The sequence below is a fragment of the Ambystoma mexicanum genome, chromosome 3q, assembly GCF_040938575.1.
Source record: "Ambystoma mexicanum isolate Mex_15411 chromosome 3q, UKY_AmexF1_1, whole genome shotgun sequence".
Lineage (NCBI taxonomy): Eukaryota > Metazoa > Chordata > Amphibia > Caudata > Ambystomatidae > Ambystoma > Ambystoma mexicanum.
In genome coordinates, this window is record NC_090926.1 from 537,571,764 (window position 1) to 537,594,979 (window position 23,216).

Consider the following 23,216-nt stretch of genomic DNA (forward strand, 5'->3'; position numbering starts at 1 on the left):
TTTGACTACTTAACATTCAAACCAGATCATCAGTCAAGATTTGCCATACATTTTGTGCAGGTTTTCGAACATATCATAAGATATCATCAGCGTGTAGTGGTATTATTTCAGCACCCACTGCAATGCTTATACTTCTATGCCCTATTTGGTGGACAAGCGTGGCAAGCACCTCAATAGGGCAAACTTTTGTCCTTCGAGAATATATCTGTCACTGTCTGAGCCTGAATCGATTTACTGGAAAGGTAACACGACAGGTCTGTTTTATCCATCTCAAAAGAGTGAAAGGCACCTACCAAACCCTTTTGGAGAATCAGGGCCCACTATGATTTCTTAAATCATCAACTAATCACATGTTCTGTAGGTTCCATGTGTTAATATCCCTGCAAAAATATCACCATACAAGAATGGCACCATATTTTTGTGGCAATATTAACCAATTAAAACTGTGGGGGACACCCCTGCAAACCCTATATTAGTTTAAAGAGAGCGGGGGACACCCCCACAAACCCTGCTCCCATTTACTGCGTAAATTATCCCCACTAATAATATCGCCTATGGCCGTTCCCAACGACCATATATATGGCGATATTATTGGTGGGGATAATATTACCTGATACCGTTCTGTATACTGAGTTTTGGAAGAGAAATTACAATGTACTTTACAAATAGTGTGACAGGCGGCAAAGGTATAGGCTGACAGATAACTAGTGGGGGTTTAGCTGGAAATTAGTCATGTAGATCGGGAGCACTATTGCCACTATGTTAATGTTAAAGGATATTTTTTAACAAAGATAAACAAAGAGACGCCAACACGATACAAATCATCATAGAATCGGCATAGTGTTTACATCGTCAGCCAGGTAAGTAGACAGATAGTCATAGAAAGTAATCACGAAAAAACTCTGCCAGAAAAGCCACTCTCCATAACAACATACAATCCCTTCTACAAAATCTTCCCGGCACCCATTCATTCTGTTCCACAGAGTTTACCCAACAAAGAATTGATATCCTCCAATCAAAAGGGTGTGCATGTGCGGTTAAAAGGCGTGACTTGGCTCTAGCAAGTGAGCAGCGATAATATCCACCTGCAGTTCAACATCAAGGATCAGTCTCTGCCCCCACATGTACGGGTGGTGGTGTGTTCAGCTGTCCTGGGAGGGGGAGGGGGAGTCCTATAGTACCATGCAGACTATCTTCTTACGTAGATCATCCCAACAGTGTTAAAGTCAAAGCAGTCCTGCTGATTTCCATCAGCTGAAATTTTACTTGAGGTTTTTAAGGCAAGTTGAACAAAAGACTATTCTTTAGAAAGGTTCATGGGAAATTATGTTATATAATGGGGAAGTGCAGTGGATTTTGTCAGCTATACATGTGATTTTGATCACTAAAGAAAAGGTACCATTATACAGTAAACATTAGCAGCTCACTTAGAGAGTTCCAATTGGCTCTCGGCCAAACAGGAATGCTGATTCTGAGCTAATTCCAGCCACTATCAGCCAGTGTGTGCCTAGACCGCGCATTCAGGCCTAGTAAGGCCAAGTGAAAGGGCCCTCCACATGGAGCCTCTGTCAAGTTGTGCCCTCCCAGGACACTCCTTCCCCTACTGGCACCTTTACGTGAGGCAGCTTTGCTTAACCCCTTGCCAACCGCCATAGTGCCGTGCTAGGCCCTGAAGAATAACGGCTCCTCTTGTCCCTTGCTCCGATTCCCGTGTATTGGTCTAGCCTGTGCCTTCGCATGCTGGCAGCTGCTGCTATTTCTACACGCTCAGAGGCACCGGGAGGCTGTGGCTTGTTCAAAAACCTGTTCATCCTTTGCCGTGCCACCCTCCCCTCCAATGGGTGCTTCTGACCGCAGCACCTTTAGGGGCAGCATTCCTGGGGATCAGGTGTGCCAGAAAGCCCTCCTTAGTGCCCTCGCTTCGCTTGGACCATTAAGTTGATCATTCCGGGGACCTAATGCCTCAGAATGCCAGCCCCACGGGAGTTAAGGATAAACTAAAAACTGAATTGTGTCTGGGATTTCATATAAAAGTGGCTACTATTATTGTTTTTTATTTACTGAGCAGAAAAGAATGGGAAGCTGAGTAAACCCCATTTTGCATGAACCACTGAACTACTTCTCCTGTGCCTTAGAGTTTTGAGATCATATTTTATGCTCATTAATTAGCTTAATTTAAGTGTGCTTCCAATGATCACAGAAGTGTGTTCTGAAGTGAAGTGACTTGCCCCAGATCACAAACTGTGGCCACACACCCATGGACGCGTGATTCCTTTACAAATACCCCATAACATGACATAACATGAGTAAATAAGGATTAAAAGTCAGGTATTTTGCTTGCAAGACCTGCAAATTAGCCCTGTGAGCAGTTTGCACTGCCCCAGGGCCATTACTGTTTAGCCGTCCCCAGTGTAGTGGAAAGTGTTCTGCACCCACCAGGTAAACAGGGCAGACAAATTCACCTGCAAATAGCTTAGCTGAAATAGCCCATCACTTTTAAGTTAAAATGAAAAGAAACAATAGCCACAATATTACTTATTCAATTTTAGTCAAATACCATTCACAATCATCCTAGACCCCGCGTGTACTGTCGCCTGCTGCAGTCAGTATGCCGCCTGTCGCCTTGTCACATTTCCTAAGGTGATCCATCTCTGAGTTCATTTCCCTCTCTGTTGCCATGGTGTCCAGGATTTCTCCTCACCCCTCTTCCACTATGGATGTGTGAGAGGTTATCCAATATTTCATCTTTCTGGTTCCAGCTGTCACGCATGAATGTCCGATGAGCCCATCACTCGGATAGTATATCACCTCGGTTGTCTCATACGTTACAGGGGCTGGCCGAGCAGCTTTAGGTTGCTCATTAACCTCGTCCCATAATTTCCACGTTAGGTTGCTCATTAACCTCGTCCCATAATTTCCACGTCTAGTTTCAGGAGTATGCCTTGATAATGTGTGCGGTTGCTGCTATGACCATGGCAGAAAGTATGAATTATTAGGGGCCGTGGGCTCCTTTGCCTTCAGCACTCAACTCTTTCCTTACTAGCCACCCTATTATTGGTTTCTCCTTTGCCTTCGGCACTCCACTCTTTCCTTACTAGCCACTCTATTATTGGTTTCTCCTTTGACTTCGGCACTCCACGCTTTCCTTACTAGCCACCCTATTATTGGTTTCTCCTTTGCCTTCGGCACTCCACTCTTTCCTTACTAGCCACCCTATTACTGGTTTCTCCTTTGCCTTCGGCACTCCACTCTTTCCTTACTAGCCACTCTATTATTGGTTTCTCCTTTGACTTCGGCACTCCACGCTTTCCTTACTAGCCACCCTATTATTGGTTTCTCCTTTGCCTTCGGCACTCCACTCTTTCCTTACTAGCCACCGTATTATTGGTTTCTCCTTTGCCTTCAGCACTCCACGCTTTCCTTACTAGCCACCCTATTATTGGTTTCTCCTTTGCCTTCGGCACTCCACGCTTTCCTTACTAGCCACCCTATTATTGATTACATAGCGTGTGTGATATGGAATGTCATGGCGGCAGTGAGAATGTTTGGTAAGGAAAACATGTTGGATCCCTACCCTGAGGGTTATCTTGCAGCCAATGCATAGAACACTATGGCCAATAATTTAGGCTCAAGCGAATAATGGGTTGTGTTTCATGGCAATCTGTGCTAAACCCGAGGGTGTGTTTGACTGCCCACAAGGGGCATCACAGGTTGGCACTGCCTTTCAATGGCAGCAGAGTCCTATGTTTTGGGAGGTGTTAAAGATCACTATGAAAACGAGGGACCTTGGGGTATCACTGCCTTTCGTTTGATTGCGTGTTTTGCTCTCCCATGTTTGTAGTGCATCATCTAACAGGTCCTTCCGCCTCTGCTAAGATGCCGCCGCTGCAATGGCGTGCTGTGAATCCTAAAAAAAGGGATGTGCATGAAACGTTGGGCTGCAATGCACCTTTTGGGTGGTGCCAGGTGCAAATGGTATCCAGAGGTTGGTGGAAAAAAAAAATCAATCAGTTTGGTGGATTGGATCTAACTCAATACCTAATACTGACCAGGGCCGCCTGGCTCCCTGCTACTCATACCACAATGCCGCTATGGGGAGACCTGGTGGCCCCACCAAACATTAAGGAAACAATAGCATTGAGAAAGACCCGATGAAGGCTTCAGGGAAACCGATTGAGATTCAGCTGCTGACCTCGGGAAATCTCTTTTCTTCTGAATCAGCTGCACTGCAGGCCGCCCGCTCCCGCTCATTCCATTATCTGCGGTTAAGGTCTTTATTGATCCCTGGCCCTTGATTAGAACTGACAGGAATTAGTTAGCATTGATCTGCTTTGCTTTCTGTTGGAACAGCTTTATTTATGCTAAACACGGCGCGGCATTCATTTCCTTTGTGTGGAATTGGCTTGCTCTGGGCAGCTGTGCACATGTGAGCCGCTGCATGCAGACACGGGAGCGCTGCTGCACGATGCGGGCTGCCCCTATATGTATGTCTATATGAGTATATATAGACATGCACAAAGATATAGAGGTAGATGAAAACAAAATAAAGACAAAAGGGAGTATCCAACTATTATGTATAAATACCTATATCATTAATACGCACAGATAGATGAATGTACCTGTGTTATACTAGTCAATGGTAGTTCACCCAAGTGGAAGAGCAGCACATGTGCTACAGCTATTCACAGAAAACATTCTTTAGGTAGATATGCACGAATGTGTGTTTAACAGTGAGAACAGACAATGAACCAGGAGTAAATCCAGCCTTCTTCAGCCTTGGGGAACACAGAGGTTATTTCTGTGTTGACTTGCCTAGTTTCCCTAATGGCCAAGCTTGGTCCCACCACTAACAGAACTTGATCGCCCTGCTGCAGCCCCAACCCTGAATTATCTATGAGTCTCCTGCATTGAACATTATATTGAGTCTCTTATTCTAGGATGATTCAGCTGCTGTAAAGCCCACCACACTTGCACTGGGCTAGTGCTGTGAGCTCAGGAAGCACTCCCTGGTGGGTTCAGTGTATCCTGGTGTCCCACGTGCAAAGAGCTGCTTCTCCAGAAGTGGCATCCATGGTTATTTATCACTGTCACGTTTCCCAACGATTTCTATCGACTTTCTGCTTTGATTGTATGGGGTTTTCTAATACATTAGCAACGCTGTTGTGATGTAATAAAATAATAAAGAAATCCCTCTTGCAGACCATTTGATCGGATGCATTGGGTGGTCGGCAGGGCGTGCATTACACACTGACCAGTAACTCTGTAACAGCGCACAGGGTGGGGGGCCAGGGAGTGGGGGGGATGGGCAACTCTGTACCAGCGCACAGGGTGGGGGGTGGGGGGCCGGAGGGGGGGATGTGTGTGTGTGTGTGTGTGTGTGTACATATCACACAGAACATCTCAAGATCCGGAAACAATAAGCCCCACACTTCCCCCCTCAGAGTATCAGTAGGATACGCAATTACAAAAAAAAATGTTTAGTGACATGATGTAGTGCCCACTGATATTGCCTGAAACAACCACAATCCATTATTTCACTGACAATGTTCTTGTGACATGACTGAGGAAAAAGTCTGATGGTGTAGTGCAACCAAACCTTCTTTGAACTGACTAGCACTCTTGTTCCTAGTTCCATCTAATGCTTCACTGGGCCCAAGCTTTGTGCTCCAATGCTAAACTACCCGACTCCACTTCAGAGCAGAACCTTCACACCTCCTCAAATCTTATGATGACATAATGTATTGCCGGGCACATGTCTGATGTATCACTGCCCACTGCCAATACTGCTGTTTTACTCAGCATAGCTTCCCCTTCTTGTCTGCATATTTGAACCACACCTCATAAAAGCAAGACAGTTGCATCGCAGATGTGTGAGAAACGATAACTATTGCCCAGATGTCTTGTAACTCTCTCCCTTCTTACAACATTCGGCGTACATGCTCCTTGTGGCGGCGGATAAGCCCTTCCACAAATGCCTGCATGAGTCGTCCTGTCACTTTATTTGAAACATGAGATTAAGGCTCCCGGTGTTATGTTATTTATTTTTCTGTCATTTCCGTCTGTATTTATCCATATTTATTTCTTGCCATTTTTCCGTATGTATCCACATTTATTTTTTGTCATATAAAAATATATTTTGCAACCAGTATTTCTGCATTTATGCTAGTAAAAAATGCATTTATTAAAGCTCCCATGCAGCCATATAGGAAAGAAGTGCTAGTTCAAGTTGTTCCATAACAACTAACGATTGCTCCTGTGACTGCTATTGCCTTAAGATATATGCTGTCGGCAATTTGACGAACTTGAATACTATTTTTATACAACTTGTACACTCTTCATGCTGCCAATCTGCAATGTGATTGGCCTGCGATGTATGAGTGACATCATATAGAACCAAACAGAAAGGCCTGTTTTTCTGCTTTTCTACATTTTTATAAATAAATACAGACATAAAGCAGATTGATTTCCGCCTGTATTTATGTGTAAAAATCAGTAAAAACAGAAACTCAGAAGCCTCAATTATAATCCATACTCAAAACACAGACGCCACATAGATACGCGCGAACAAGCACACACACACACCCACACACACATTTTGCAAGTAGTTACCAAACAAGTGGCCAGAACATAAGAGCTCTTGGTCACTACTGACATGGCATGTGTGTAGAAGTGAACATCTCTCTAACCTGGAGTCTCTAGATTGACTCTGACAGTCTCATGTACTTTGAGTTGGAATAAAGGTCCTCGTTGCAAATCAATCTCTTTTTCATCACAATGGAAATTGGTAGGTCTTTATGCTTTGAGTATAAACCTGCAACAGATTTAGGAAATACATGTATCTGTCCGCACTCTTCCAAATGAAAAGACTATTCCGTTGACAGCTGTGGCCGGTGTCCAGTCATTTGGTCGAATTAAAACTGGTCGAATGACATTTGGTCGACGCAATTTGGTCGAAAACCAAATGGTTGAATTTTTTTTTTTAATTATATATTTATTTTTCGGGCTTTCGTTTTTTAAAAAAAGGGTTTTTTAGAAAAAAAAGGGGGTTGGGGGAAAATAAAAAAAAATAAAAATTCGACCATTTGGTTTTCGACCAAATTGGTTCGACCATTTGTCTGGTCGACCAATTTTTTTCGACCAAATGTCTCGTAACCCTGTGGCCATGTGTCTCTTGCAATACTCTGCTGTCCAAGCCCCTTGTTAATAGCAGTATACAAGCCAATAGCAATCACTCGCTGGGGCAATGCTTTCCTGTAACTCTGACCTCCTGTGTAGCCAGCGTGGCACCAATATCACACCTTCATCCCAGAAATTCAACTTGCTCTTTCTTACCTCAAATAGCCAAAGTGACCAACTTATGCTCCAGGTCCTTCGAAGCCAATGAAATATGTGCTTAAAAAATACAAGTCGTCGAAGTATACTGTTTGCCGGCCCACTGGAGACGCCGCTTCCAAGCCTTTTCGAAGAAGAGAAGTAACAGGAAATCTGGTCTCTTTTCAAGCATTATTAGTAGACATGACGTAATACACGGGACTACTGAGAAGAAAGGCTGAAAGCACATGAACGGGTGCTTGAACTGCGGGTTCCTCCTCGACAGATTCCCATAGCTCTCAACTCACACACTTTTGGCTGGTGTTACCCGCCATGCAAAGGGCAGACTCACCCACTAAGCCTCCTGCAAGCCCATTCATTCCAATGGGCATCTCACCCGCCAAAAACAAAATCGGGTGATTTCACCCGCCTTTGCAACACAAATGGTTGAGAGCTATGGCTTCCTTCGAGATCGCCGTCAACGAGACCGTAAAGAGAATGAGTACACAGTTTTGTTTAACTACCCCTTTTAGCCACAGACTACACTTTGGGCATATCGTTTTACAAGGGGATCTGCCTTCTCCATTGACAACATGGAGATCACAGAATTCAATAGGAATGCTTCCCTTTATGAATCCCTTTCCCGACATCCGCCCCTGCTCCTTCTTTTTAATTACAGAATGGGGGTTAGACAGTGGCCGTCTCCAGGGAGCAACATGCCTGCACCGCCATCCCTGGAATTAAATCAGAGGGAAAGCGGGCAGCAAGGCAGCACTCCGCCTTGGCAACAGACAGGGCTGATTGATCGATTGGCGGTAACCAGACGAATGTTGCGAGTCATTAATGAGGAGGAGGAAAAAAAAAATAACTCTTCAACCTAATCAGTTACATTGATGCTGACTTCTATTAATGTCATCCTATTAGAGGGAAGTGAAAACCACATATAAATCGGGGTCTATCGTGCTGCAGGACAGGCTGCCAGTCTTGGCAAGAGAGGGGTGTATCTGTTGCTTGTATTTGCTTGTCTGTTGATACATGCATGTGCTGCATTCAGCCAATTGCTGCTTTCTGTTTCAGTGAATGGGCTGCCTGCTACTCCCCCTGCAGACTGACGTGTTTGCTAATCTGCATCGCTGCCGTAGGTGCACAGCAGGCCTGAGAGGTGCCTGAAATGCTGACAGGCATGGCTGCCCATGGGGAAGCGCTACCTGCCCATCGCGCGCGTTTCACACGGTGCATATCACGGTACGCGGCATTCCTGGAGTCTATTGTCAATTAAAACGAGGCTAATGGATGGACTTTGAGCCACTATGGCATTGGCAAAGTGTCCTGGCCCTTTGTGCGCTGGCGAATATCTGTTCACGAGACTCCCTGCTTACAATAGGCTCCTGGACAATTTGTTTTATTTCCTATTACTCTCGTGTGTATAATGTGCTGACATGTGACCAGGGCCACCAAGCACAGGAGACATGGATGATCACTGGATAGGTTGAACCAGGTGCATTGTTAACAATCTTCCAAGCGGCAGCTAGCCACCCATGCCTCCGAGTTGTTCAGGCGGTCTGTTCCATCCATTGGTCATGTGCATACAGTAGGATCGACTGTTTCCTCCTAGACGCCAGGGTGAAAGATCCCTGAAGAAGGTCGAAGCTGCCAGATATGCATGCTCCAGCAGGGATCCACCAGGTGCTTTTTCCTTTAGGAAGTTGGTGCTTTTCTGGACAATGTGTCGCATATTGCACAGTCAGGACGCCCTACAATGCCCCTTTCTCGCCCTTGACTGTTATGATTGTCATCAGTGCTTATGCAGTGCTTATGCAGTGGTCAATGGAACTCGAAGGCAGATGGGACTGCACATTGTCTCTGCAGGAATTCTGCTGTGCGTTCCCCATGAGGCTTTTTGTTCAATTAATCCACACCCGTGACGGCAAGTAGAAGAATTGGTTACATAGTTAGATCATGGTTGTGAAACCATGAACAAGGAATGTAGAGCACCTAGGTTCCCTCTGTTACACCGCACTTATGAAATTTCATCATTTTGGAAGCAGTGTAGATTTCTCTTTAATGTATATCTGAACTCCTGAATGGGCTCCTGCCCTCCTTTCATCCTCACTGGACATTGTTCCTTCCACATTAATTGTCCTCTAAAGAATAATGAATGACGTATCAACATGCGAGGCCCCCTTCATCCATAACTTGCATATTTGCAACTTTGGGATTCTAGGTTTCCTTAATGGGAGGGATCTCAGTATGTTGTTGGGTAATTACATTTAGAAAGTGGCTGACAAGCCTAGAGGGAAAGCTGATGGTTGGGGATTTACACAATCTAGGTCAGTGGGGGCTGCAGTCCTCCCATTTTCTTTTTCCATCCTGGACTTGCTTGAGTTTGGGTTATCCCCGTGGTGGGCTTTGAGGGGGTGAATGGGAGCAGATTTGCCTGACCTGTGGATCTAGGCTACCTCATTTGACTGAGACCCTTCCTTGATGACTGAAATAATATATCAAAGCTGTGCAAAACTGTCACACACGTGTTTGCAGTATTCCCCACAGAACATGGGCGTTTTTGGGCATCTTAAGTTGCTGTGCGCTAACAACAGCCTTACAATGCAACACATGCTTCACAGCAGAACTGATTTGGGGTATTGACACCAGGGCACACCCTATTTTGATAATACTGTCTTTCATGAGCTTTCTAGCATCAGCTATGCAAGCAAGTGCTTCGTCCTCCTCGCGGCTGTTCGGATAATTGGGGATGCAAATCAACGTCACTCACCATCTTCTTCGTCGTCCATGCACCATCCACCTTCATGATACAGACAGCAGTTGGAGACCTGCTTCATTTTCATTATGCTGTAATTGGTTCACTGCGGATCGAAAATTGTTAACAACTGTGTTTAGACGGCTTCAATACACCCTGGGCTAACGCCACATGATACCCTGTGTGCAGAGTGCCAGTGTAGGACGCTCACTTCAATACCAGATTACTTGAAAACTGGCATAGTCTGATGACCATGGCATGGAGGAGGGCCTTCTGTCATTGGAAGCAAATAATGAACGCGGGACTAAGCCACTCATTTACGAGAGCACTCCCTGGCCCTGGAAGCCAGACTCAGCTGGAAGTGGCTGCTTCCTAGGGCTCAAGGAACTGAGCATGGTTTTTGGCAGGGGTGTTGCTAGGTCTGGAAAAGATCCGGTGCTAAGCTGATGTTGGGATTGTCAGGACTCAGGGCTAGCCAGCCTTTTGTCTGTAGCCCCTGAGCTTCTATCTGGGGGTACAACCAAAAGATTTTGGGCTATGGTCCCGTCAGACACCCCCTGGCAATGCCTCTGGTTTTTGGTATGAGAACTACCCAGAGAAACAAAATTCCATGAATTACCCGCCAATGCAATGCTCAGCATTAAATGCAGTGAAAGATATATGTGTGATGCAACTGGCTGTTCTCAATTTAATGCAAACTTGAATATTAATACTAACAACAGGGCAAATGACAGATACCAAACAGCGTGCTTTCTACAGTGGCCTGGTGGGGCCAGAGCCACGCCTGAGCTAGCAGCGGCATGCACCCATGATGTGCAGCGTTGTTCATTTTCAAGCTGAGCTTACCCGTGCCTGCCATGTCTCAGCAGGCAATTGACTGGGGCATAAGGGGTAACAACAATGGATGCTCCGTCAAGCTAGACTCTGGCCTGGAAGCAGCGATGGAGCTAAAGAAGGAGCCACCCAAGACACATGTGCATGGCAAACAACGCCAAAGCTAAGCCGAACTTAAACCTGTGCAGAATACGCCACATTATCTCACAGAAATAAGTGATATTTGCATTGCTCTAGCTGCATACTTTTTGCTTGCTGGCTTTCAAGACCACATGGATTGCTTCCTCTGTCCGTCAGAGACCCACATGGTTTTGAACTCCATCAGGGAGGGATATGGTGTTAGGCTGAGAAAGGCATCATCTCTGCAAGATCCGGTGTTACTTGTTGCCATTTTTTTTTTAACAAAAACAACCCTTATCAGGTAATATCATCCCCACCAATAATATCGCCATATATATGATTGTCAGGAAACGGCATGGGCAAAATTATTGATGGGGATATTTTATGGGGTAAATGGGAGCAGGGGTCGCAGGGGTTCCCCTGCTCCCTTTGAAAAAATATGGGGGTTGCATGGGTGTCCGCTGCAGGTTCCGTGGATTAATATTGCTGCAAAATAACAGCACCATTTTTGTATGGCGTTATTTTTGCAGGGATATTAACACATGGAACCAAACAACCTTCATTGTTTGGTTAACACAGTATTCCAGCCTACTGGTTGGATTGTACAGGAGAACAGAGAACAACTGAACACTAATGAAATTGGAGAGTGCATATAAATGGCCAATGAGATGCAACACCGATCCAACCAAATACGGACCGAATAACACCAAAGGCCCACTAAGTCTAAAGTCAACAGTGGGCAGCTAAATGGGCCGCCTTCACCCATCTGCTTGCCCCCAACCATCCTCTCGCTCAACATTACCAATGGCACCATCCCACAATACTAGTCAGTCACTGGATCGGGCATTCTCTACTTACAGAGTGCGGATCTTCGGCAGGTGGTTGAAACTGGTGAGAGGAATGCGGCTGATGTTGTTGTTGTTGAGCGTGCTGGAAAGAAAAGGACACAATGAAATCACCTAGTGGATCACTTACACTCTTTTCACCAGCATGCAATATTTATGGGAACAAACTGATTGAAGCTGTGCTTCCGCAACAAGGGGACATGCTGACAAATATCTCAGGAACAATTTGTGAATTGTCAGGAGAGATCTGCTTCATGGTAATGGAACCCATCCCGCACACAAATAGAAAAAGATTATTAGCTGGCGCGCGCTGCTCGGTGGCGGCCACTGGAGGATTCCTTTATTTTCAATGAGAGGAAGGAACACGTTGCACCACACAGTCCTTGTCTGTACTCCAAGTCTAGCAGCTGAGAGCTGGGCTGGGTTGATGCCTTAAAACGCACGCCTGCTGCTACTTGCCTCCTGTGTCCTGATGAGGCACCTGTGCACGTCACCACAGTAACCTGGCAAGTAGGCTGGTGCTGGTGTGCTCTTTCCAGTGGGTCCCTGTGCTTTCTCTCAGTCTCTTTACCTCTGTCTCTCTCTGTCTCTCTTTCTCTATCCCTCTCTCTCTTTCCTTTTTTAAAAGTGTTCTGCCAACCAAAGGAACTGTGTACCATCGCCGAGACTTGCGCCTAGAAACACTTGTGTACAGGCGCGTTATGAATGCCAAATCGAATAATTTCGGAAGCTGATAAATGATTCAGCTGGGCTGTAATTCCCAGGTAGAATGAACTTTCAGAACTTAATCACAGTTTTCCGAGGCAGGAGACATAAAGAAAAGACAAATGGACCATTACTTTGTCCGATGGGCCACTTACGGTTGGCAATCGTTAAAGCAGACAGAGGGAAATATCTACAGCCATTAGAAGGGGCTGTTGGATGGGGCTTCTGTGGTCCCTGTGCAAATAAAGTTGAGGTCCCCTGGACCCTCTAACATGACTCTTCCCTGGGGAGACACACAGGTGGATTATACTAGCAGTAGACTGCTTGAAAATGTGGTCTTTTTGGTTCTCGTTAAATGCTGTGTGACACTGACTACTTATTCGGAGAACAAAGCATGATGGGGAGGGGTACCATTGGCATGAAGCATATCCCCACCATTCACAGAAGATACCACCCACCATCCACCCGCAGTGATGGGATGAGACTCCTTGCGGCGTGAAGTCTCTGCCAAAATGACGCTTCTGCAGTCAGTGCCAGTCTTTGTTTGATGGGCAGCCCCTGCCGCTGGGCAATAGGGACCATCCATCCACATGGCATAGCACAGCCCCAGAAATCCAAGTTACTTAAATTCTTGATATTAGTGTGAGTTCTTTTTCTATTCGTCCCCAAACCTGGTCTAAATGTACAATATTGTTGTGAATATAGGGTGTGCAGTTTGATTGAGTGTTATAGATTCAGTATTGAACAACCTGTTCCATTGCCATAATGAAGGCATAGAAGAGGCAGTAATACTTAGTCCCTGCATAGCGGTGCACATACAGTTTCTCAGATAAACACACCAAATAGGAATTTAAATAATGATAGAATTCAGTTCTCCTATTCACATAATTGCCTTTACAAGCAAAGCATCTTACCCAATTGATATTCATTTTAGTGACCTCTGAAGGATGTGATGCTGAGCCTTCTTGTGTTGTAACTGGAAATTGATTAGTGAAAAACTATGGAAGCGGCTGCACAAAAATGTTTGCATAGCGATTGCAGCAGGTGACGACGCATAGGCTCATCCAGGGCACATTCTGTGAGCATCCCACAACCCTACCAATATCTTAGCCACTGATCACATTTTCCACTACAAATGCCCGCTGTCCTTACCCTGGCCTTTTTTAATTGTTGCATGGTTTTCTCCACCGGGCTCGAGGTCACAGTGATGGAAGACATTTGCTATTCAAAATTCCCATGAGGAAGCACCTTGCTCATCTCAACATGTCATGGCCACTTCATCTCAGATGATGCTGACTAGCTTGCTTTGTGGTTTGGCACAGGCATGTGACCCTCTCCCTAACAATCATGGGTCTAGAACAACCATTGTATGTCCACAGGTCTGGATGGCTGAAGGGTAAACGTATACAGTAGGTTGGATACAAAATAAGGTTGCAAATTTGTAAAGAAAGATAGCAATATCTAAACAGAAAAAGGCAGAGGTGTTTGCAGTGATAACATTTGATTTCTGCTATTCGTTTGAACATATTATTGCATGGGTCGCTGTGTGAATGGGTGCACGTCTAGTTTTTCAATGGATGAATTGGTGTTTCAGCATGCATGTTGGATGATTGAATAATTCATTATTGGGGATGGATGTGGATATTAGGTGTGCATCAATGGATGGTCACGTGGACACGAAGCAGGTGGAGATCAACAGGTGTGTCAGCTGGGCATAGATGGAGAGGTGGGCGGAAGAAGATAATATTGTACCCACGAAGGTGGGGGCGTGCATCTCCCTCCCAGCCAACGAGAAGGCTCAAAATTGTGGCATTACCACATGGTATTCCCGCCTTCCGAATCTCCTCACAGCAGGATGCCGTCATCTTCCATCAGCCGGGATCTCAGGTAAGTTCTGCCCACGCTGCCTGCATCCCTGCACCGCCTTCCCCCACCCCCTTTTCCGCATATTTTCCCCCTCACATCCCTGCCTCACTTACCTCACATGGCCTGGTCCCTCGCCGACGCCGGGAACTGCAGTGTTCCCAGCGTGTCCCTGCAGCCTCATCAATGACCATCATGAACAGGGAGAAGGGACTAGTAGTCCCTTCTCCGGATCCATGGCGGCCATCTTTATTTTGCAAACAAACTGTTAGTGTCCGGCACATCGTGCAATGTTATCCTTGCAAGGGGGTGGGGCATTACCGGCCTCTTCTACCTGGCCCGAGACATTACCTGGCCCGGTAATATCCCCCTCTCCCCACTCGGGTAACATTGCTTAATTAATCATTGGTGGATAAGGTGGATATGTATGTATGTTTAGATTCATTTATGCATGTATTGATGAATGTTATGAAATAGGAATTGTAAAGTACACTGCTGCCATTTACATAACCTTGGGATCCAGATGGCCTTCTCATGTGAGTGCCAAATTCTGTGATGCTGTGGTCTAAGGATAATCTTCCAATTGAGCCCACCTGACCACGCCTCATAAACCTAGAACCAGTTGCACTCGCTGCCATCAGCTTCCTGCATCAAGTTTAAAGCACTCTGCATCACCCACAAAGCTATCAGCATATCAGGACCTCATTACCTGCAGGACCATTTTAGAAACACTGCCCAAACAGTTCCCTTTAGTTGGCAGATGTCTCCCTCCTATAAAACTCAGCAGAGGCCGCATTCTCGTAATTCTAAACCCAAAGTTGTGGAATGGCCTACATATGCACAATCCACGTCACGGCAATGTAATGGGGCTCCCCAAATACCAAAAGACCTTCCTTTTTGCCTTCACCCACAAAGCCCTTCCCTCTTACTTTCCCATCTGCCACCTTGTCCTTGCATGCTGAAGTGTGCTTGTTTTGTTTGCATGGGTGCCTTACACATTTCAAAAGAATAAATGAACATACATTGTTTCCATGTATGCAGTGGGACCAGAGTGTATCGAGGCAGGGGTGCAGGTGCTCTATGGCACTACCCCATTAATGCCTGTATGACATAATTTGAGTATGAGAAGTACGTGGGCAGAGGAGGACTAGGAGTAGTCATGGTCATGGTGTATATTTGGGGGAGGTGCTTTGATTGACCAAGCAGGAGGCTTCGAACTTAACATCATCCCCAGAACCTACCAAGCCAAGATTATGAAGGAGGGGTCAGAGAAGGGTGTCAGAAACCTGATTACCTTCAATCTGGGTTTGTTTAGGTAATGTGTGTTGGTCTGTGTGTATTTCTTTCTTTTGGTGTCAGGCATATTGCTTGGTGTCTGACGAATCCTCCAACTCCTCATCGGGGTTTCGTGGTATCCGAGTAATCAGCATGGGCATGTTCTTGGCAAAGGGGACTAGGCGAGTGACCGTTGGTGTTTCCCCAATTCATCCTGTCTGCTGTGCGTTACATTTGAATTGCGTGTTGGTTTCGGAGTCCTAGAATTGATCCTAACCATGTTGTGTACCTGAGATGAAGTTGGGGCGACTGCTGTAGTAAGGGGTCAGTATCCTCCATATTTACGGAATTGACGCACCAGCCAATTTTAGGGCTGCAGGATTAATAAACACCATTTGCGGGATATCCAATTATCAAAGAAATACCTTCTATTCAGTTTTCTTCTACAATATATGATATGAAGTGATTAAATTGCACACAAGATGTTATCTTTGTGCACTGTTAAATGTTAAGCATGATATATTTCAGGAATATTAGGACTAAGTGAGGTGCACTGGAGGGTAGGCTAATGTCCCAGTGGCTGCATGGATGAACGGGTGTGTGATAAGACGTTTGCTGTGTGGATAGGTGGATGAAGAGGTGGGTGGAGAGTGAGTTAATGGTTGGATAAATCAACGGATGACTGGAGATAGCAGACCTAGAGAGCCGGCTGAAACAGGGGAAAGGAGAACAGCACTGGTGAAATAACCGAGAGACTGTTGGGGGCACTGGCACCAAGGTAAACTGACAGAAATAGAAACCAAAAGACCGAAAGATGGACAAAGATAGCTTTAGGAGGAGAGCGACAGTGTTTGATGTGTACATCTTCGAGAAACAAGGGAGCCAACGATAGAGACAATTGTCATGTTCGAAGCCAACGACATACATTGACAAGTGCAAGGACAGACAGTGCTCTGTAAAATGTTCTTTTTCTATTCACACAAAGCAGCAGATCTGGTCACTGTAGAGACAGACTGCTCCTTTTCAGAGATTGTGCACAGTCACGTTATTTTGACATGCGTTCCCTGTAAGAAATAAATGTTGGACGATGGGGTGCAGGGCTCAAGTCGAGGGTACACGCGGGGGGACGGAATCCCCCCACTTTATTCAGAGGGTGGACTCAGTCCCCCCCCCCCCCCCGGCTAAATGAGAAACCGTGGATGTCCTCTTGGAATGTATTAATTAAAGCAGACCTCAGGGATCAAACTGCAGTCGTCAGGTCTCTAGGCTGGACACTTCACCACTGCACTGTGCAACCTGATCAAAAATAACAAACAGCTAAAGGTGAAATGTCCCATTTCGGTGCTGCAAGTCCCAGTGAAAACATCTGTTTTTTTTCTTGGAGTTTAAAACATGCACACATTTTAACGTTTTCAAACACACTATTAGAAGAAAATATCCCCTCTTGGGTTTGTGTGTGTGTTGAGTTTATGAAAGGCAAATGCCATGTGTCCTGTTCAATTTTAGTGCCTATGCAAAGCCAATTTAATGAAATGTGCATATTTCACCTTGATATGGTAATTCGTGGTGACATCACATCCCATTGCATTTGCTGATGAGTCCCCCCACTTTAATTTTTAGGCCTTGACCCCTGATGGGGTGTGAAGTACATTGCTTGGGCTGTGCTGCTGTTTCCTGCTGTGCAGGGTTACTTACATCAGAGTGACGGTGTGCCACGGCAAAGAGGCGTGGCTTGCTATGCAACTAGACATCCTGGCTTCCAGTTCTAATGGCTCTCTCCTGAATGATCGTGGACAAGTAGTTTTACTTTGACTTCTTAGAAGCATTCAGTATAGATCTTGCCAATACATCGACAGAAATCTGGGCAAATACATTCAATGTACTTGCCAGCTGCTGGCGACACCAGCCGTGACGGAGCCATTGAGAAGTCTGACATTTGCCCCAGTCTCCTCTGATCACCAGGCTCCTTTATCACAATAAGAGTTGTGACTGCATACGTTGTTGTGTGCTCTCTCAATTACAGTGAGCCCAGAACACCATGCCAGTCATTAAAACGAATGCTCCTCATAGGCTCTCAGAGAAAAAGCAGCATGTAAGCTATCTGAAAAGGGTATTGAGTCTTCCCAAATAATTCCATGTGTATTGTGCTTCTTAACTAACTACAGAATAAAATACTGCAAAGGGGCAAGGGCGAGGCTGTAGTTAGGCTGCACAGCAAGAGTACAACTCTCAAAACAGCATTTGCAAAGAAGAACGCAAAGTCATAGAACACAGTTTCCCAAATAAACAAGGCACACAAGACCATCAAGCACACGTCTGTTTCTCCCCTCTAATCAGATAGGTTGGCTGTGCTCTTCACGCACCCCACGCCACTTCAATGCTCGATCCTGTTTGACCAATCACCAGTCTCGCTTCTAAACAGTTGACGTCACGTGTTGGCATCCAATTATACTCCACTCTGTCACGACAGCAGCACTGAAATTGACATCCTCGGGATGTGTGATAATAGATGAGTCGTACAGTGATTCTGATCCATCAGAATGAGCACAACTAATTGGTATTCCACCTCATAAGTGGCCATCAAGCTCAACTCCAACAATAGTCCCACTGCTAGCAAAAAGAACAATTGTACTTATTTGTTAAAGACAGGAGGAAAGTAACATAATAGTTTAAGTTATTCTATGTTATGTCAATTTCTTGGATCATGTTTTGAGAAAGCAAATCATATGTTGCCCAGCAAGCCAACATTACTTTTACTGTCTCAAGCACAGGCTGATGGAAACTTTGTATAGGGCAGGAGGGATATTTTCTGTTAGCAACAAAGCAATCCTCTGTATCCATGGGTAATACATGTAGAAAGTCTGGGCCTTCCCTTCCCTAGCCTGCTTACACATCAGAACAGGGAGTGCAGCACTTCAGGAGTGGCCATGAATACTCTATGGGTGGGAGTGGGGAATGAGCCTTATGCCTCCTTGGATGGCAAAGTTACTGACTCCTTTTTGAGGATAGAGTGGGAATGTCATATCCAGGACAGAAGTTGGAATTTCATCTCTGAAATGTGAAACGGGTGAAGGCAGGTTTGCACAGTGGAGGTGGGGCGTTATTTCTTCACTGGGTGAATCGGGCGAGGGATCCTGCGTTCGCATTTTGGGTGACAGGGATGAACGTCCCCGGTGGTGGTTGTGGTGAATCAAATTGGCCGACTGTTGTAAAATGTCGCCCGAATTAACGGTATGCCGTAAAGGGCGATGGGAGTGTGCAACTCAGGCTTCAATATGTTTATTCAAAATGTTAGTAAAGCATATATTAAGACATATGAATTCTATTTGCATATTTTAAAAAGGTGCGAAATGAGGGGCTAGCTATAAAGAATAAAGATCTTTAAAGAATAGATTATTTTTTAATCAGAAAAATAATGGTGAAATCAGTTTGAATCAGCCAAACCCATATAGTGTCGACTCAGCAAGTGATTCGAAGGGGCGTTAAAATGCTTCGCTTTGCATCGTTTGTCATTCAATTCAGATCAGAGCAGCCAGGAGCTCTTAACTGAGTACATCAAACCACATGGACAAAACATTCATTTCAGAATAACATGAAATCAAGCTAAATAAAAACAGAATGAAAAATTAGTGTTTGAATCTTGCCCTTAATGGTTCAAATCATTCAATCAAATGTGAACCCCTAATGATAAGAACAATTGTGACTTCAGCCACATTTCCCATGACTAGTTTGCGTCCACGCTGTAATGTCGTGGTTTGGTTATAGAGGACAAGGCCACCATCCTCACACATTTGTTGTTGAAGGGACACATGGGCCTCATTCCGAGTTGGGCGCAAAGGGATTACCGGCACTGGTGCCGGTAAACCCTTTGCGCCCTATTCCGAGGTCCATTAGCGGGACCCTCCTGTTCTGACCAGACGTTATGGACAGGGCCCGTTAAGGGACTTCAGAGATAATAACGGCAAATTGCGGTACCGTTATTAGCTACTTCCCCATTCCCATTGAGCCCCATAGGGGCGTTATTAGCTACTTCCCCATAGGGGCTCAAATGGGAATGGGGAATGGATTTTTCATTGGGGATTTACCGGTCCCGCAAAGGTCAGACTACACCGGTAAGTCCCCATTGAACCAAGTCGGACTCGGTACTGGTATGGGAGGTAGTCATGGTGCAAATAGTGCCATGACTACTTCCATACTCGGAAACACATCATATTTAAACAATATTAATTCAGAGCAAAATTACATAGACAACAGTCACTCTATGGTTGTGTTTAGTGTACATGTGGGTCGGAATGCGCTTGCATGACTCATTTGGGATTTAATAAATTCAAATATTCATGAAAGGAAGAATAAAGAATAGGAAAGCGACCCTTTAAGTACAACAAAATGACTGATGCCCTCTGGGCCACTGTACTGTAGGGGTCTGATTGTCAATGGCTTTCCCTGTTCTCGGGCTGTGGCAACCGATTTTAGGACTTGGTGCCATTATCTTTCGGTGCAGCACATCTGGAATAGGGGCTATATTCAGTTATGTACCTAACCTTTATGCTATCATTTGAGCAGAAGATTGTGCAATGACAGCCCAGGCTGCAATCAAACACCAGACCTTTCACGTGGCAGCTGGTGGCGGCACCAGCCGAGACTGAGCCATTGAGAAGTCTGACATTTGCCCCAGTCTCCTCTGATCACCAGGCTCCTTTATCACAATAAGATTTGTGACTGCATGCGTTGCTGGATGCTCTATCAATAACTGTGTGCCCAGACCGCCATGCCAGTCATTAAAACGAATGCTCCTCACGGGCTTTCAGAGAAAAAAAGCATAATTTAAGCTATCTGAAAAAGGTATTGAGTCTTCCCAAATAATCCCATGTGTATTGTGCTTCTTAACCAACTACAGAATAAAATGAAACCACACCACTATTCGCTATGAAACTCTGGATAACCTATGCCAAGTAGTCAAGAAGACAAACACAAGCTGCCATAGGAAGAACGTCAAGACAGCAGCTCTAGACTGCCTACAGCAGGCAATCACAGGAAGACAGACAATAGGTCTACATAAGCTATGCAAAGCAGTCACAGGAAGGCAGGCAAAAGCTCTAGATAACCTATGCAAAGCCGTCACACAGGAAGACAGACACAAGCGCCAGATAACCTATGCCAAGCAGTCACAGGAAGACAGACACACACTCTTGATAAGCTATGCCAAGCAGCCACAGGAAGACAGACAAAAGCTGTAGATAGCATATGCCAAGCAGTTACACAGGAAGACAGACACACATTCTGAATAGCCTATGCCAAGCATCACAGGAAGACACACCGATGCTCTAGATAACCTATGCCAAGTACTCACATAAAGCTAGTACAAAAGCTCTAAATAACCTATACCTATGCCAAGAAGTCATGGAAAGACAGACAAAAGCTCTAAATAACCTATGCTAAGCAGATACAAAAAGCTCTAGATAACACATGCCAAGCATTTAGAGAATGACAGACACAAGCTCTAGATAACCTACACCAAGCAGTAATGGGGAGACAAAAAGGTTCCTGATAACCTATACCAAACAGTCATGTGAAGATAGGAAAACAAACTCTAGATAACCTATCCCAAGTAGCCACTTAACGATAGACAAAGGCTCCTGATAACCTATGCCAAACAGTTATGTGAAGACAAACAACATCTCTAGATAAGCTATCCCAAGCAGTCACTTAAAGATAGACAAAGGTTCTAGATAACCTATGCCAAGCAGTTACAGAAAGATAGACAAAAGATCTAGATCAGCTATGGCAAGCAGCCGCAGGAATACGCATAAAAGGTCTAAATATCATATATCAAGCAGTCACCGGAAAACAGACACAATCCCTAGATAACCTATGCCAAGCAGTCACAGAAAGACAGACACAAGCTCTTGAAAACCTATGCCAAGCAGTAACAGAAAGACAGACAACAACTCCAGATAACCTATGCCGAGCAGTTATAGAACGACAGACAAAAACTCTAGATAACATATCCCAAAGCCGTCACAGGAAGACAAAATGCTCCAGATGATCTATGACAAGCAGTCACAGGAGGACAGACAACAGCTTTAGATAACCTATCCCAAGCAGTCACTTAAAGATAGACAAAGGTTCTAGATAACCTATGCCAAGCAGTTACAGAAAGAAAGACAAAAGATCTAGATCACCTATGGCAAGCAGTCACAGGAAGACACACAGAAGGTCTAGATAACCTATATCAAGCAGTCACCGGATGACAGACACAATCCCTAGATTACCTATGCCAAGCAGTCACAGAAAGATAGACAAAAGCTCTTGAAAACCTATGCCAAGCAGCCACAGAAAGACAGACAAAAACTCTAGATAACCTATGCCGAGTAGTCATAGAAAGACAGACAAAAACTCTATATAACCTATGCTAAGCAGTCACAGAAAGACAGAGAACAACCCTAGAGAAACCTATGCCAAGCAGTCACAGGAAGACATACAAATGCTCCAGATAATCTATGACAAGCAGTCACAGGAAGACAGGCACACTCTCCAGAAAATCTATGCAAGAATTCACGGGAAGACAGACTAAAGCTCTAGATAACTTCCTGGCCATCATGTATCCAGTGAATGCATTCATTCACCTTTCATACTTTTCAATTCTGTACATCTCTTTTATGGTGGCCTGCTCTAATCCATTGCCAGTAGGTCTAAAGCTACCAAAATCCAAAAAATAACTTTGAATGAGTGAGTGAATGTGACCATATGTGTAGAATGCAAAGAGGTCTGTACTGCATACTGGCACCGATTTTCACTATGCCGACAAAAACACACTCAGGACATGATGGCTGAGGAGCATCCCTGCTAAAAGGCCATTATGTTCAGATGACCTCCGAGTCCTGGCTGGTTCTCTTACCTTTGTAGAACACTGGTGAGATTGTTACATTCTTACATTTGTTCCATTCACATTGCTGCCCTCTGTCCCCCTTGAGTGGAGCACATGGCAACAGTCAGCAGATATAAGGTCATGAGCTATAATATACTGGAACACTGAATTCTTGCAGACATTTGGGGGCTGTTCTAATGTGGCATTTATAAATAGGACGGAGGGCCTCATTACGACTTTGGAGGTAGCCATGCGCTTAATAAGGGCATGGCTGCCAATAAGGGCATGGCTGCCTCCAAAACCGTGTCCGGGTTCCCTGAATGGGGAATTACCGGGCCATTCCGAGTTTGGAGGGCCCGGTAATTCCTCCTTCAGGGGGCCCGAACCATCCCCATTCCATTTGAGCCCCCATAGGGCTCAATGGGAATGGGCACGGGTGCTAACAACGGGCTGATTATGACCGGCCTGTTGTTAGCTCCCTGGTCCCCTCGCGGGACCCGGTAAGGTCGTCTGGTAAAACCAGACGTCCACATCGGGTCCCGCGAGGGAACCGCATAATGAGGCGGAATGGGTTTAACGGGTCTACCACCATTTACTGCACCCGTTAACTCATTCCGCCAGGATCGTAATGAGTCCC

At 45.2% G+C, this 23,216-nt stretch overlaps 1 protein-coding gene across 1 annotated transcript in view; it reads right to left on the reverse strand.

The window, feature by feature from the left end:
* The window catches only part of SLIT3 (slit guidance ligand 3), a 1,101,025-nt gene that overhangs the window by 308,500 nt on the left and 769,309 nt on the right, over positions 1-23,216 (reverse strand). Inside the window, exon 7 of the mRNA XM_069654301.1 lies at positions 11,882-11,953. Coding sequence (XP_069510402.1) covers positions 11,882-11,953 — 72 coding nt within the window. The remainder of the gene's footprint in view (positions 1-11,881; positions 11,954-23,216) is intronic.